General features: G+C 38.9%; 1 protein-coding gene and 1 long non-coding RNA gene across 5 annotated transcripts in view; one reads left to right on the top strand and one right to left on the bottom strand.

Annotated features, from left to right (window-relative positions):
• The window catches only part of SSBP1 (single stranded DNA binding protein 1), a 68,372-nt gene extending 56,230 nt beyond the window's left edge, over positions 1-12,142 (bottom strand). Inside the window, exons 1-8 of one of the 4 annotated variants that reach the window (XM_079931274.1) lie at positions 11,898-12,063; positions 11,342-11,408; positions 10,324-10,432; positions 9,297-9,357; positions 8,495-8,635; positions 8,203-8,290; positions 6,219-6,307; positions 2,922-2,995 (exon numbers count right to left, since the gene is read on the bottom strand). In XM_079931274.1, the coding sequence (XP_079787400.1) occupies positions 2,952-2,995; positions 6,219-6,307; positions 8,203-8,290; positions 8,495-8,635; positions 9,297-9,357; positions 10,324-10,389 (489 nt within the window). In that variant the 5' untranslated portion in view covers positions 10,390-10,432; positions 11,342-11,408; positions 11,898-12,063 and the 3' untranslated portion in view covers positions 2,922-2,951. The other 3 variants (XM_079931273.1, XM_079931275.1, XM_079931276.1) reach the window with 3 other exon arrangements.
• A 43-nt stretch (positions 12,143-12,185) lies between these two features.
• Positions 12,186-17,996, top strand: part of LOC307191306 — a 28,158-nt gene continuing 22,347 nt past the window's right edge. The window contains exon 1 of the long non-coding RNA XR_013829686.1: positions 12,186-12,294. This is a non-coding gene — a long non-coding RNA (uncharacterized lncRNA). The remainder of the gene's footprint in view (positions 12,295-17,996) is intronic.

Below are 17,996 nucleotides of genomic sequence, written 5' to 3'. Positions count from 1 at the left end.
GTTTTGAGAGGGGACTTCAATGCTGTTGGTGCCTACCAAAAGCCTCACTCTCTAAAAAGTTCAACTGAACAACACACATTTACAAAGTCCTAAAATGTCACTGTGCTCGGCCGAGCTGGACAAAGGCAAAAGGGTAGTCTGAGTAAAAGACAACACTGCCTTCAAGAAGTACACGATATCTTTCGGGAACAATGAGAAACTACCACTAATTTCCCCTAAATGAGCTGCAAAGGTTAGACTGAAACGCAGTTGGCAATGACAAGTAATCCCCAAAACAGCCACAGAACCATGTCTTTGGTGTTTTCAGATGTCTTTGGACTGATCAATCTGTCCGATTTTCAAGAAATGGATGACTCTCTGAGAACTGCACCTCGCAGCAAATAGTGGATCTTATCTGGGCTGGTCTTTAAAGTCAGCCATTCTGGGTTGTGTACGTTTATTAAGAGAATACAAGAAAAAAAAAAAGAAATGAAGTGTTTAAGCATGAGATGTTATGATACAGATAATGCGGGAAAAAAATGCATGAAAGAATATCTTGTTCACCTCTAGCACATGAAGTGATACTAGCTTAACATGAATGAGGAGAGCAAGCCTGGCTTGGAAATAATGGAAAGATTTTTTTCCCCAAAAATGTAAAGAGCTTTATTTACTTCTTCTTATAAAGGTAATACATACTCAATGCTAAAAAAAAAAAAAAAAAAAAAAAATTACAAAATTGTAAAAAATAAGGAAAATCATACATAATCTTCTCAGAGATCATCAGAGCATTTTGATTTTTCTCCTTCCAGACTCTTCTAAGTATATATTTATATCAATTACTTTTTTTCAAATATGGGAGTAACACCACACATGCTGTTTGATACTTTTGCTCCCACACTTCCATGTATCATACTCATCTTTCTACCTAACCCAGAATCCCAAAATCAAAGTCACAGGGCAGTTTTCTGCAGGTACATTCCCTGACACCGTAAGAACATGAAAAAAGGAAATGCAGGACACAAAACTTGGACTAGAAGACCCCTACGGTCTGTTACTGCTATCAGATTCCACAGGTCTACTCTGAGACTAGGCTCGGAACAGTAGAAAGTTTCTCAGGAGACGGGGCTGCCTGCGGGGGGAGGGCAGAGTTTATGCTCCCACAGCCTGCCTGGTTGTGGACCCCGGGTCTGCAGTATCACACGCACGCTGAGGCCTCTGCACTGAACACCTGACTCTGAAAGCCCTGCTGCCCAGCCTCAGAGCCTCTCAAGCAATCTCCAGTGGGAGTCTGCAGAAGAGCCCCTCGGCTCGCGGGGATCCTGGAGGACACACTCTTCTTCTGCCCCTGCACCCTGGACTCAGAATCGCTTGGGGTTGGTAATTAAGCAGTTTTGTTCACCATGTCACTTTCCCAAAGCACAGATTCATCACTCAGTTTAAACAGGAATACTAATCCGCATTAACTTCTCACAACTTTGAAGGAGCATAAAAGTACCTTTGCTGAGGAAAAAAATTAAAAGTTGCCCAAAAGACAAATTTTATCTACTTTACAATTTTGCTTAAGGAATGTGGCGTAAAGGAGTGAGGACTACGTCACCAGTTTTAATGTGGGAACTCAAGAGAGCAGACTTAATGTGCTGACTAATGGTCCCAGGTACAGGAAAAAAAGAAAAAGATGGTTGAAAAAAAAAAATTTAAATTTAAAAATAAATAAAGATAGTTGATATGAGGAAACAGTAATTAATTTTCTACTGTTCCTGGGCGAAAGAAAGGATAAAGCTAAGGAACTCCATTTTTCCTTAAACAAGCTGTGAGTACAAAATGCTGCTGATGTGTGCAGAAAATACCTTAAAACAAAAAGTCAAGTGTCCATAAAATAGCATGTGAATTCTGAACCTGTTAAAGTCCAGCAGGGTCTAAGCTACAGTTAGCACCACACTCTCTCAGGCAGAGGGGAGAGGACATGTAGAAGTAAAAGATGCATTAAAAAACTGAGTTTGTTTTATGTAATCTTTACTAGTAAATTACTAGTACTCTGTCAGAATCTTATAATAAAGGTAACTGTGCATACACAATTGTACACAGTATGTACAACAAGAGACCATGTAGAAAAATAAGAGGAAAATGTTATACCTGGGGCGCTAACCTAGAGAGGCAGGGACTCCCCTGAGAGTCTGTATGAGACTAAAAGGACAGAGAATGGGGTTTAGAAAGAGAGAAAATAGTGAAACCAGAGCCTATGTCATCACCTGGAGATGGACTACTTCATCCCTAGTTATACTTTAGGTCTTTACTGCTAGTAAACTCTGTTTCACAAATGCTACTAGTGAAATTGTCCAAAAACAGAAGACGTGAATAATGTAGGTTCATCTTGAAGCTATTTAGATTAGATATTAACCACTGTTCAGCAAGCCCCTACAATTTAGGCTAAAGCTTAATATCCCGTTGGGATCATTCATGTGTCAACATTTATTGCCTATTCTGTGCCAAGCAATGGTTAAGACGCAGGTACATAAAGAAGATACAGTTCTTGCCTTCTAGTCTATAAACCAAACAGATAAGGAAATCAGTATTTACAACCATGGGATACATGTATGACGTACAGCAATGCTCAATAAACACTGAGTAGCTAAATCAATACTATAATAGAAGTGTGCACAAAAAGGGGGGGGGGGGGCTTCCGAAAGGACAGTTATCCCTCTGCCATAACACGGATGACCCTAACAGTTCACTATCTTGTATACTTATACACAGAAACTGTCTCTTAAAGAATAAAAAACTAGTGAATACCATAACATACAGGAGCTACCAAGGTTCATGACACGAAAAGGGGAAGGAGAACAGCAGTCAGGAAAAATATTATCACTCATTTTACATAGAGTATTTTAATTCTTGTCTTCAGAAACTATAAAGACTATCAAGATTTGGAAACGAGACTGTACCAAACAATGGCCAAAGAAGAATCGTCCATTCTATGCCTTCTCTTTCGTCTGGTCACTCAGAAATATGATGTTATCTGTAAAGAAGCCAAAGCATAAATGTTATTTTCAGAATGCTTCCTCCATCTCATTTAATCATTCCCGTCTACCACATACATATTTTAGTGCTATTCACTGAAAAGACTTTAGACAAATTCTCAAAATATTATGTTCTTGCTATATTGCTTGCTATGTCCTTGAGAGGTATATACAATAGGCATAATGGAGCTAAAAGCTGGGCTTCAACCGTTTATCAACAGCTCAGACCTTGTGAGAAAAGGTGGGATACTTCTCATCTTCCCTGAAGATAGCTAAGGTCTTCTCAGTGATAACTTTCTACAGAAGAGCTAGTCACAAATTCTGATGCTTGCAGTGCTCAGACAGATGCCATTAAACCGGGGAGTACATGCTCACAGAGAAAAGGATCCCGGCAACACAGTGCACAGGCTGGAGGGATGGAGGAAGGACAGGGTTCAACAAATGGCCCCAGCGCACAGACTTATTTATGTTTTTTAAGTCTGAACACTTATACAGAACACATTTTATTTTTAAATTTTAAAACAGAATGAGTTTTATATATTCACTCTTGAGAAAATTTTTACTATCAGTATTTCAGAGAACATTTTTATCCAAAAACATCAGACATTGCTCTTAAAATATTGTGCAGAAAGAGTTAGTTTAGGACAAGCAAAGGAAAAGAAGTAGTATCTCCCGTAGAACACCGAAAGATCTACATTCTTAAAACTTCAGAATTATTCAAAAATTATATATTATACAGTAATTGAATATTTGTTGACGACTGTAGTCTTCTAAAACTAGAATGTTTTGGAACAGAATGGTTAGTATAAGAGATTATCAGAATTGACATCACTGTGTAAAAAAGACAAGCGTGCCACCTGCTGGTGGTTATTTTTAAGCTACATTGATCCAAAGGAGAAAAAAATATGGCCTATAAAACAGATAAGCCAAATTAAAACTCTATTCTCTTCCATTCTAATGTCACTAAAGACCTGTTCAATTTTACTATTAGCCATAAACCTATGTTAACTGCTTAAGCATTCATGCTAGTGAATACTGGTGACAAGAAAAAAAAAAAAGGCTGATAATTTGAAATGCTTCTGTTTGGCCTGGTTTATAACAATTCAAAATCTGCCCTCACAATAGGTTTACAGTTTACAGTGGAATATGAAAGTGTTGAATGCTTCATAAATACATGATCAATAGATTTTAAACTGTCAATTATTTTATGAGAAAGCTTCATCTTCCACTGCTGAAATCACAGGGGTAGTTCTATACCATATACAGGTCTAGAAAAAAATTTTTGAATAGGTAGATATGTCTGGAGGCTTGACCCAAGGAGGAACAGGGCAGGCAGGAAGTAATTTACTGTCACAACACTCAAGAATTATGAAAGCAAACCAGTCAGAAAAAACCTCATCTAAGTTATCAAGGTCAGGATACTTTCAAAGAAACCAGTAAGAAAATATACGATTATTATTTACAACAAATTATAATTTATCCATATGGCACAGTAGTTAAGACAAACTCTGGAGCAAGTGAAAAGAGAAAGATAAGAGAAAAATCTGTCAATTAGGAGACTTAAGTTGTCAGACTTTTCGCCTCCAGAATTGTGCGAAAATTCATTTCTGTTGTTTATAAAAAGAAAATAAGAGACACTTAAGATACATATAAACCATGTAATATGATGTATGGACTGGTATTTATGAAGCAGTCAAAGAAATTTCAATACTATGACATCTGGTAAAAAAAATTTAACAATAATTTCTTAATATTAGGTGTGATAATAGCACTATAGTTATGTTTTAAAAAGGAATCTATCTTTCAGAGATACCTACTGAAATATTTATGGATGATATAATGTCTGAGATTCCCTCAAAATAATCCAGGTGGGGGAAAAGGGGGCTGGGTCATAGATGAAATAATATTGGCCATCTGTTGATAACTGTTAAAGCTGCATGATGGGAGTTTTCGTTTCTTACTATTCTCTCTCCTTTTGTGTATGTTTGACATTTTCCATAATAAAAAAATTAATTTTTAAATGATATCTAATTTGGGCATACCTCAGAAGTTCATAAATATTGAGATAATACTATAATAAAAGTTCTTTTATTCCCATCTACTTATTTATCAAAACAAGGTTTCTCAGTTTTTATATTGATAAAAAACAAGAAAACAGAATGAATACTTTTTTAGCAATTTATCCAAAAGGCAAAAAATGCATCATCTATCTCATTAAGATACATTTTCAATAAAATTTTAGTTTGTATACATATATACTAAAGTTGTTTTGGTCAATTATGTTCTAAAAACAACTGTAATGATAACCCAATTCAAGGAGAAACCTAACATTTAGAGCTCTACTGTTGCAGAATTTTTTTTAATATTTTTAAATTTCTATTTATGCATGTACTTTTGTTACAGTTAATTGAATGAATGACAAGAGTCTTGACTATACAATATATTAAGGTACACTTCTGAGGAGAAAATGAAATTGAAAAACAAGTTCAGAGAAAAGGGAATAATGTAAAATTTCCAAATGTTGAGGAGTTTGTATCTTTTTTAATGATGATGGATACCAAATAGCTATAATATTTAGATCCATTAATACCTTTAAGAGTAACATAATTTTATATTAAAAAAATTTAATGTCAACTTAAACATGTCCAAAGGGGTATATTATTTTCAAAATTCTTGTAGAATTTTCAGAAAAGTTTAAAACTCTGTTCTAGAGCATATCTTCTTAACCTCCTGAAGCTTCCATGTGTCCATCTTTTCTATGTTGTTTTGTATTTTGTTTAATGAGAACAAAAGGAATTTAAAACAAAATCATCATGTTAAGTACCAAACAGGTTCTGAACAAATCTGCACAAATGTCTAACGCCACTCATTTTAGTATAACTCTGTCTCGACACATGCTTTTCCCTGTTTAGGCCATGTCCTTCAAAAACACTAAAGGTTTTCTAAGTCCAAATAGTAAGTACTGGCATAGACAGTTCAACTGATAAGTTACTTGTGAACTAAAACTGTGAGTACAGAGATAATTTTCTAAAGGAAGAGATAAATGTAGAAACCTGGAGCAAGCCCACAAACCTCACTTGGAATTCTCCTGGTGAAGGCCTTACAATCTCATTGGCATCAGTACTAACAGCCTCAGGTAAAGTTACAACATAGCCAAGCTTTCAAAAACGGAAAGGAGAAAAAAAAACCAAAACAGAATAGCTATTATCACAAGAGCCTTACCAGCTATAATTGTTGTTGCTTGTCGTCTCACATTATTTTTATCCATATATTCACCATAGTCTACTTTCCCTTCCACATAAATTCGAGACCTGATATGAATAAAATTTACAGTTTTTAGTCTGGAGATTCTAATGTACTTTACAGGAGAGAGTCAGGTTAGAGAGGGTAAGTATACATTAAGGATGAAACAGATAATCATACAGAACCTCATTTTTGCTCCCACTTCTCATAATTCAGAATTAAGAGTACTGAAACAGAGAATTCCCTTGTGGCCTAGTGGATTCCTAAGGAATGCTAGCTCTAGGATTCCAGGCTTTCACTGCCAGGGCCCAGGTTCAACCCCTGGTCAGGGAACTGAGATCCCACAAGCCACGTGGTACAGCCAAAAAGAAAAAGTAGTGAAACAGAATGTGCACAGACTTGCCACACCTAGGAAAAAAGACAATGTTTTCATCCTTGAGCTAACTGTGGTCCTTATGAAAGTTAAAACAAAACAAAACAAAAAAAACTGTTCAAAATTTTAAGTCAAAATTAAAAAAAAAAAAAAAAGCAACCTTAAGACCATGAAGAGCAACCTAGTGGCATCCTTTAAATCTCTATGGTTAATTTCCAATGTGCTATTTTCTGTCACCGCTGATTTTGGATTCTCTAACAGATTTGTAGATTTTTTCATTTATTTTTTAGTTAGTTCCTTTCTATATTAAGGTTCATAAACTTACTCTCAAAAGACTTAGATTACTAAAATGCAAAATTTTCAGCTTTAGTATTTCACTCAGAGTTAATTACTAAGACTATGCTGCACTCTCTAGAAGGCTGAACTAGAAGACAACTGTAACTCTGATTTCAAAGAGTAGAAAATGGCCATAATGACACCAATTTTCAGAGTCTAACACCACCAAAAATGTACAATACAGAACATAGACAAGACTGGTAAAATGACTGGGTGCCAAAGGGAACAGTCACACAGATTCATCAATCAGTAGGTGAAATTGCATATAGACATTTTCCTTGAAATTTCCTGTGTTTATATGTGTATATATGCACATATCATACAGACATGACAACGGAGGTATATATGAAGAAAAGGTATGCACTTATTTTAAAAAAATAGAAATTTTAGTTACTGCTGAAATTATTTTACATGAAATGTTTTATTTCTATAAAACAAGTACATTTCTAAACATACTATGACTACAACTGCTGTTAAACACATCCTCTTGTCCTTCTGTGGGTTTGGAAAAGATACTTTTTATACATAATCAATCCAAGCATTCCAAAAGGGAACTACTAAGTTTACATAAAATTATCAAATATGAAATAACTGCTGTGAATATTACCATAATACCTCACTGGGTCAGGCTTCCGACATTCCAGACCCTCTGTTAGGCCATCGTGTGATGCCAAGAGGCAAGACATCTGCCTTCAGGATCGCTGGCCATGGAGACACTTGCTCACATGGTACTCGGTACCCTTTGCCTTCTCTCTTACCTCATCAGCTCCATTTAAGTACACATCCTCTTTGCCCTAAAGTATAAGTTCTTAAAAGGCTAAACCATGTTAAAACCTTTAAATTAGTCACACATGGCAACGCGCTATGTTTATAGTATTAAGCATTGCATGAATACCTCTTGGGTTAACACAGAGTAATTAGTGGTACTACATAAATAAAGGCGCTACGCAGTCCATAAGAACACGTTACCAGTTTCTTAAACCAGTGGTCCCCAACCTTTCTGGCACCAGGGACCGGTTTCGTGGAGACAATTTTTCCCTGGACGGGGGTGGAGGGGGGGTGGGGGGGTGGCTCGGGCGGTAACGCGGGCCATGGGCAGCGGCAGGTGAAGCTTCGCTGCTCGCCCACCGCTCACCTCCCGCTGTGCGGCCCAGGGCCTAACAGGCCGTGGACCAGGACCGGTCCGTGGCCTGGAGGTTGGGGACCCCTGTTTTAAACCATTCAATCTGTAAGATCCTTCCTTCCTCAACTTACCCCTTTTTCACATACTGATATGCCACATCTCTCAGGCCTGGTCGGAATACTGAAATTCTGTGCCACGTTGTCTTTTGACTGACATCACCTAAATCACAATAGGGAATGTGGTTACAAATGCAAAAGACAAGTGCCAAAGGACAACATGTCCCAGCAAAACCAATCCACGATTTCTAAAAGAGCAGAACAGAATTAGAGAAGGTCCTTTCTAAAAGTATCTAATTAGGTAATTCACAATAAATAATACCTATTTACTGCTGATAAAATTAAGAGCCCGGGCTTTTGTACTCACCTATTTGGTGTGTTTCATTTTCCCCTGATCGCCACATCTCATTTGTTGCTAGAGAAAATATTGTGACTGGGTTTTTTCCTTCTACCTGTCTCATGACAGGGTCCTGACCTACTCGACCAAGTAACTGCACACGATTCAGAGCTGAAAGGCAATGTGTAGATAAAACGAGACTGAGAGAAATGTCTAGGGAGGAACAGCTACAAACACTACTCCAACTTCAGTCTTGGCATTAAGCAAAACCCAAGTTCTAGAAGGTTTGAAAGTAAGTTGAAGGGGAAAATAGACAGAGGTTGGGAGGGAAAAAGGATTGGCAAGAAAGGAGAAAATATTCAGAGGAAGTAGCCCCACAAAACAAACGTTAAGCTCTTTATCTAAATTCTTCTTTTAAATACCTAAAGAAACTTCTTTAAACTGTCTGTAGAGTTAAAAGAACAAATCTGAATATCTTTATAAACACAAGGGACTATTTCTGTGAAACAACAGCTTTCACAAACATTCACTTCTTCAGCCAAATACCACATACCCTTGGAAGACTTAGATAACCAAATAGGACTCAAGGAAATTCTTTGGCAGGAAAGTGACAAGAGTGAGTAAAAACTGACTGGTAAAGGAAGAAGGGCCCAATTTACAGGAGCCCTGCAGCCTGATGGGGCAAGGCCAAGATCTGAGAGGCAAATGTGAGTCAAGAGCGTGACGATTAATAGATTATAACCCAACGAATACACCTCTTGTGCAACACTGAGAATATTAGCATACTGCTATAAATAACACGCTTTAAACTTGGAAATCAGCTGCTACTTACATCTTTCGAGAACCAAACTGCCAGCTATTTCAGATTCATGTCTCACAAACTGATGAAGGACCTAAAGTGGAACAAATAAGTAAAACAGCTTTAATCCGGGGGGAAAGGCAAATACCAACAGAAGACCCAGTCACACGTGGTCACCATCTAGTCAGCAGCTCCTATGGCACACATCCACCCAAGACAAGAGGTGTGCCCATCACACAGAGCCAGGAGGACTATGCAAACACTTAAGCCTACTGCAGAAGCCCACAGGCACACAGGAGGTACTACACAGTATACCCAAGAGAGTTCATTTACAGTCCTCTCCCGCTTCTTTGGTGGCAATCTTCCTGATTACGGTGCCTCTGTGTTTGTACACAAAAGGTAAATAAATACATGTTGGAAAAAGTCATGCTTTTGACAGACCAAAAAAAAAGTCTAAGATAAACAAACATGACTCTTTGATAAAGTGCAAAGATATGCCTGCCCAAATCGGTCTGTCAGACAAAGGGAATCACTGCCATGTAACAGCAGCACTCGGTAACAACAGCTATCATTGCTGAGTACCCGCTAACTGCTTTACCTCTCATCCATTATTCCTCAGACTAAATCTATAAACTATGTAAAATTACCACCACTTTATAGAAGAGAAAAATGAAGTTCAAAGAGACAGAGTAACTTGCCTAAAATCCTACAGGAAGTAAGTGGCAAGTCACGCCGAGATCCCAGGGCCGTCTGACCCCAAGGCTGCTGCTTTTCCCACTGCCCTCTGCTGCCTCTTTAAGGACATTCTGTGTAAGGGCTACTGCAAAGATATGAGGACACATCACTGGGAACATCACTGGGTTCAGAGACCTAACCATTACATCAGAGAAACATGTGTCAAGTGGTGGCACTGTTAATAAGCGACCAATTAAAACAATACCCACTCCAGGGGTGGTACTTCTGGCTATGGAATCCTGGCGCTATGTTTGGGAGCAGAGAGTGGGTAAGAAAATAAAAATGTGAGTTACAACATATTAAAGATGAAACTGCTAACTGCTACCTGTGTCATGATTCCAGAAAGGTGCTCATCTGAGTGCTCACATGAGCCAGAGCTCCTAAGTTTCATGGGACAACAGTCTGCCTCATTGGGGGCACACAAAACTCAAGACCTACCGGAGGAGCGGAAATGGGGAAAGAATTAATTTAACTGGGATACTTTTTTAAATTAAACATTTTACTCTTTTATACACAGCTTTAAAGATATCGTAACACTGTAGAATCGTGTATTAAGACAGGAATAGCTTTTCCATGCTTCACATTTCAACACATGAAAAAGTATACGTTTCAAAAGTACGTATAAGTTAGTACGGATCCAAGAATATAGGGCCAACTCTACAGCAGAGCGGGGGAAATAGGAACAGGTTTCACAGAGGAATTGCTTCTTCCTTATCTTCACAAGATGAGTGCGAGAGGGGTTCTAAAGGAGAATCTATAGCACTTGGTGCCCAGATGAGCTTAAGCAAGCAAAACGCGGTCTAGGCTGGCTCAAGGCTGGCGAGGCTGACTGAGGAGATCAGGGGAGGAGTCTGACTGGGTGACATGAGGAGCAATCCTGGACCTGGTAAACGTGTGGTGATGCTGAGACCTCACCTGCTCTCCTCAGCACAAGGAGGCAGGGCGGGGTGGGGGGCAGCTGACAACACATGAGGCACGTGGTCAGAAAAGAAACCACCTGCCTTATTAAAAATATAATAATTTTAAAAAGCTGGAACAACGGTTCTCATACTCTGCAGATCAACAACGACCTTCAATGCTCTCTAACTGATCTACGTGCAAGTAGCACGTGTTTTTAAAAGTAATTATTCCCATTATACATGTGAACACACTAGAGAAGTTTCGTTTTGCTTTAGTGAACATTATTTACCCAAGTAAAATCTGTCCCCAGCCCTCATGTCAAATAAGTACACCAGGGTGTGTGGGCTCAAAGGACTTTTGCCTCTGCAGGCAAAAGCCTAAAGAAATTTGATCACTATGGCTTATAGTAACACATCCCAACACTAATACGAAGAAGTGATTACCTGCACTGCAGGTCTTCGAAACATGGCTTCTATTTCCTTTTCTTACAATCTAACCTTTAATCTTTTCCTGAAGAAAAAAGAGATCAATTAAGTCCTACAGCAAGAATATGAATTCACTGAGTCCTAAGTGCCTAACTGCAGCCACGACTTTTACGCAACCCACCTTTAGACCGTATCGCATCAACAGCCCTGCACAGGAGACGGGAAGGACTCCCTTCTGCTCCCAGAAAGCCCCTCTCGCACTTTCATGCCTCTCTGATCCCCCTTAACTTCCTCCTCCTCCAACCCACACCAAAAAATCCTGATTCTATTCCCATTTCCGTTCCACTGTCTTCTCAAATTTTATTAAAATGCAAGTTCCCTTCGGGCAGGGACTTCTGTCGGACTTATTCACTGTTACACCCAATACCCCTAAAAGCTCCTAAGACATAGTAAGGGCTCAATAAATATTAAAATGTTAGCACGGGGCTTCAATCTGAAACGTGTGGCCGTAAAAACTACCGCCTCCAGCCCCGTCACCAAAGACCAAGGAGATCCCTGGGCTTCGCCGCCTCACCGCCGAGATGTGCGGGCGCCCCTTCTCCAAGATGACGCTCCCAACCAACAACGTAAAGGAATTGAGAGGGGCGACGAAACCACGGAGTCCTCTGCGCGAGGGAGAAGACAAGGTCCACACACCGACACAGTACCGCCTCCAGGACCTATGCAAAACCTTCCGCCCCTTCTCCCTCCCTCACCTGAAGCTCAGCCTCCGACAGCTTCCAGGCAGGAACTCATTTCCGGTTGCTGCTGGGACGCAAGACTCGCGAGAAGAAGGAGGAACGGAAATCCCGCTGCTGCGTCGTAGAAATGAGGCCGGTCGGCGCCGCGGGAAGCACGCCGCCTTAACGCGGTAGTTCCGAGAGCTTCCTTCTGGGAGGAAGCGAATGAGTCAACGCCGCCAAGTGGTTCAGGTAACCTATTTGCAAGTTTGTAGCGAAATGAAATTACTATTTGAAGAGGTTCCCGGCCCGGGACTCGTCAGGGTGGACCAAACAAAGGCTAGCTGCGCCTCTGGAAAAAACTAGAAAGGTTCAGGCCTCCAAAAGCAAGAAGAAAAAAACAAAACAACAACAACAAAAACAAACAAACAAAAAACGGAAAAAGTAGAGAAAGAGCCGAAAGCGCAAAATTTAAGGGTCACCAAAAAAATGGGAATCAAAATAAATAGTAATGCAATGTTTTCAAAAGTCAGAATTAAGGCAAAAAATTCGTGAATAAAATATGAAAAATTTTATTAAATACAGTATCTGAGCCAGATAGGATCCTAAGTCACCAGGAAAAACGTGTGCCCCTATATACAAGTTTTTATGTATTTAAAAAAAACTTTACAAGAACATTAAAGTACTTGAAGAAATATTGAACATCTGAAAATTAGGTGTGTTAAAACTAACAACGTTGCTTTAAGTTTAAATATTTTGCTTTTACCAAAAACATAATTTTACCTTCCTGGCTTTAATAGAAGTAAACTGACTGATAGTATTTTCAAAATCTACTTCTTTGCTTACTTTATTTCCAATTGCAAGAGTTGCCGTGCCTGATCATTTTTCCTGAGGAAGTGGCATTAACTTCAGCGTACTGAACTTGCCTTTATTTAGAATTCTGATATTTTGTTAATTGTGGATTTTTCATTAATTTTAATATCTTAAAATTATTGCATTAAAGTAGCATTAATCTTGAATGCTGGGTTTGTTGGCCCCCCCTTAAATTTTGTCTTGTTCCCCCTAATCCTGGCCTTGGTAAGGAAAAGGGGATTAGAGGCCCATAGACTGCAGAATACAGGCCAGAGGGAGCCTCCCCAGGTCTGTCCATCACCTGGTCCTGGCACTGTCCAGCTTCTAGAAAAGGTACCCTCCACATCATTCTAATAAGCAAATCTCCTCCTCAGGACCCTACTTAAAACCTTTCAATGGCCCCTTCTTGCCCTAAAAGGAAAAAACACGAACTACTTCATGTGATTTCCAATACATACCCTAACTCACTCTTAAGAGTATGACTTACTACTTGGTATATTTATTGACGCTTACCTCTGTTTTACTTCCACCTTCAAGATGTTTAGTCCTGGAAACATACGATGTTATGCTGCCTTCAGGTCTTGCACAGGCATTAATCATCCCACACTCCACTGTGTTACTACTGTAACATACCCTCTGATGATTTCCTATTTAAAAGTCCTATTTCCACTTGAGCTGTTGAGTCAAGTGAAAAACCAAATTCACCCTTTCCTTCAAAGCCAGTTTCCCCCTTCTAAGCTCCTTGTTTGTTTTAATGGTACCAAGATTCTCCCAGACTTGAAGTTTGGAATCATCTTTGACACATCTCACTGATCACCTACATCTGTTCATCCACATCCAATCACTTGGCCCTAAAAGTTCTATCTTCATTAGGCCACAGATCTCTCCCTCTTTCTTTCTGTTGACAAACACTTTGGGGTAAGCAGAAAGCACCACGCAAATTGAAAATAGACACACCTCTGGCAAACTTTTATAACCTTATGAATAACATCTCAGTGGAGAATCTGGGCTGATCTGAATTCTCTCTCAGACAGGAGTCACCAATACACGTTCTCCTTAGACTGTTGGCTGGAGAAAGTTGCAAGTGCTGTTTTCTTTGACAAAGAAAAACATATTAAGATGTATAATGTCATGGAAGAACAGAGTTAAAACATTTTCTTCTGTCATCAAATAGATCCTCCTTCACAATATGACAAATACTTAAGCATTGCTTTACTCTTCAGCATCAGAAATGTCCTTTCCACATACTTTCAAAATTCTCTACTCAAATCGTCTTTCCTTTGTTCTCCCATTTCACTTTCTTTACACACTCAGTCTATCTTGTATTAGAATTTAAATGCCCATGAAGGTGCCTCCTCTTCCCCATTGATTGTGAGCTCTTAGAGAACAGGGACCTTGTTGTGAATATCCAGTTGGCAATTATGCTTTAAACAAGAACAGGCCACAGGCCAGAACAGAGAAATAGAACCTAGAAGGATACTCAAATAGGCCTGAAATTAGAAAATTAAAAAAAGAAAAAGAATCTAGAAGAGTAGCTGAAATGTATTTTTTAATTAAATGTACCACTTTTACAAGAATCTACAATTTGCATTTTGGTGAGGAATTCCTGAAACCTCTTCATGGTGTGCATATATACCTGCACACGCTCTAACATAATCATAAACTTTCTGTAGTTCATCCACAGACCCAGAAAGTACCTTCCCAATGCTGAGAAGTGGTGAAAGCATCATGGCTTTAATCAGTTACAATTACCCCTGGCAACAGTGGAATAATTCAGGGCTTTCATCCTTTACAAAGCTAGCTGAGAAAGAGACATGTCTATATGCCCAAGTCCACAAAGTTATCTTTGGCCTTGCCTTTCTTTTTCCTTATGATAACAGATCAATTTTAATTCTAGCACCTGCAGCTATACAAGGGTGTGCATTATAAACTTCATGGAACTGTTGTCCACATTCGATAAAGTGACAACTGTGCAATACCACTTAGTATCTCAAAATCAGGAACGTACATTGGAATTGTTTAAACACAATCCACAGAATTAAACACAAAATCAGAAGTCATCCACAGTTATACTCATTGTCAATTAAATGTTTTATCACTTACTACTTGATATAACAGTCAATATCTAGTAGGGGATATCGGAAGTGATTTCAGATTCTCATCCTGTTGTACTCTGTTGGGAAGGTTTCTTGAGTAGCTATGTGACTGGCCAAAGGTGGGTACAACTAGGACCAGAACAGCATCTACCACAGTTTCTGTAGTTTTCACTTTTTTTCCTTTGTCAGTGAAAAGTGGACAGTAAGAATGAAATACTTATCTTTACATATATACATGGTATGCTGTGAAAGCATATCTGCTAAAAATATGGAACGCTTCACGAATTTGCGTGTCTTCCTTGCACAGGGGCCATGCTAATCTTCTCTGTACTGCTCCAATTTTAGTATATGTACTGCCAAAGCGAGCACTGGCCTTGCCTTTTTTTCCCCCTAAATTAAAAAAAGTCTCAGCTATAGGCATCAAGTGGTAGAGACCAGGGTTGGCAATGCTTTCTCACAGATAGGAAGCTTTGGACAATTTCAGTGCTGTAGAAGAACATTTTTTAGATATTTTAATCAAGTTTTCACTTTGCTTTTAAATCAGTTTTTCCTCAAGCCTCATAACTATTGGAAAATTACAGCACTTATTACTTAAACTGATTACTATCACGTTTTACATTGATTCAAAAGCAATTTTAGCAATACTCCATAGTTACTATGGCTATTTTTTTGGTAAATTTTTTTTGAATTTTATTTTATTTTTTTATACAGCAGGTTCTTATTAGTTATCCATTTTATACACATCAGTGTATACATGTCAATCCCAATCTCCCAATTCATCCCACCACCACCACCATCCCCACCATTTTCCCCCTTTGGTGTCCATGTTTGTTCTCTACATCTCTGTCTATTTCTGCCCTGCAAACCAGTTCATCTGTACCATTCTTCTAGGTTCCACATATATGCATTAACATACGATATTTGTTTTTCTCTTTCTGACTTACTTCACTCTGTATGACAGTCTCTAGATCCATCTACGTCTCTACAAATGACCCAATTTCGTTCCTTTTTGTGGCTGAGTAATATTCTGTTGTATATATGTACCATACCTTCTTTATCCATTCATCTGTCGATGGGCATTTAGGTTGCTTCCATGACCTGGCTATTGTAAATAGTGCTGCAATGAACATTGTGGTGCATGTGTCTTTTTGAATTATGCTTTTCTCTGGGTATATGCCCAGTAGTGGGATTGCTGGTTCCTATGATAGTTCTATTTTTAGTTTTTTAAGGAACCTCCATACTGTTCTCCATAGTAGCTGTATCAACTTCCATTCCCACCAACAGTGCAAGAGAGTTCCCTTTTCTCCACACCCTCTCCAGCATTTGTTATTTGTAGATTTTCTGATGATGCCCATTCTAACTGGTGTGAGGTGATAACCTCCTTGTAGTTTTGATTTGCATTTTGTTAAATTTTTTTAAAAACTCAGCCTGACAGTTTTTATGCAATTCAAGATTGACAGTATGGTTCATACAGAGATTTTTAAGATACCTAACTGTTCAGGCTGAAATGTTGACATTTAACTTTCAGTGTTCATCTTTCTACAGCTTTAGATAAATAGCTTCTATAAATTGGTAGATGTGTTAGAGCTTAGTAAAGCACAGTAGTATTTCTTTATAAGATTTCTTTAACTCAAGAGTGTCTGTTGGCGCCTTAACGTCAGTGTTCATGTTTAAGAAACAGAACTTCATGACTGAGGATGGAGTTTCTCACTGAGGCCAGGGGTCAACTTCCAACTGAAATGGAAGGGATTAAATTCCGGACCCACTGAGGATCCAGTCCCTCTCACACTCAGTGTCTGTGCAGCTGCCTGCTCTTTTGGTGACTTCCTGCTACTGTGGAGCCCAGCAGAGAGAAATGGAGAGAGACCAACAGTCTGGCATCGGGTCCATTCAGGTGCTAGAACAATCTTTGAGGAACGTAGTAGAGAAGGGGTCATAGGCCCTAATAGTAGTTGTCAATGCCTGAGAAGAAAAGTGTAACCACAGAACTGTGGGCTATACATTGCATACTCTTAATAACATACCTGCTTATAAATCGTAAAGTGTGGTTGACCTTGCAGCACTGTACCACAAGGGACATGGCTGGTGTCAGGGAGCCAAGAGATAAATTAACTCAGTTTTAAAACCTGAATAATCAATTATACTCCAATATAAAAAAATTAAAATTAAAAAAAATACTTAAGAGTACAGGGGAAAAAAAAACCTGAATAAAGACTCATTTTTTTAAATGTCAATGGGCAATACAGAGCACTATACCCCACTTAATTGCATGGAAGAAATTGCTACTCCAAAACAGAAGAATGATGTGATGGTTTGTTCAATGATTTATTCAATTTGTTTGTTTGTTTTGCGTCACGCAGGCCTCTCACCGTTGTGGCCTCTCCCGTTGCGGAGCACAGGCTCCAGACGCACAGGCCCAGCGGCCATGGCTCACGGGCCCAGCCACTCCACAGCATGTGGGATCCTCCCGGACTGGGGCACAAACCCATGTCCCCTGCATCGTCAGGCGGACTCTCAACCACTGCGCCACCAGGGGAGCCCGATTCATTCAATTTTAAAAACTTCTTAATTTGCTTTTAAAAATTAAGGGAAAAGAAGAAAACAAGGCAGCCAAAAAGCCTACGAGCCATGAAGAGGCTAACGTCATCAATATGACACAACTAGGAGTTCTCAAATGCCTTTACGACCAACATTATTTTGTATCATAGCTTGGCCATTATTAGCTTTTAGGGCCGTGAAGCTGGGCCTTAAAGCCAAGACCTGTTAGTACCAGCCTATTGGATTCTCTCTCCTATCTACTCATGGTTTCCAACATAAATTTCGTATTCTTTGTTAGTTGCATATTTATAAAGATGAGTGCTTTACTCATATTTGGCTTTGGACAAGATAAAAACCTTTATTTACAAACATTCTAGTCCTTTAAAAATATATATACAGAGTAAAGGATTTGGATAAAATAAGTTAAATCACAGGAAGCAAGGCCAACGTCTGTTAAAATCAAGGAGA

This window comes from Stenella coeruleoalba (genome assembly GCF_951394435.1).
Source record: "Stenella coeruleoalba genome assembly, chromosome: 9".
In the NCBI taxonomy this organism is placed as follows: Eukaryota; Metazoa; Chordata; class Mammalia; order Artiodactyla; family Delphinidae; genus Stenella; species Stenella coeruleoalba.
This window is presented reverse-complemented; position numbering and strand designations above follow the sequence as displayed.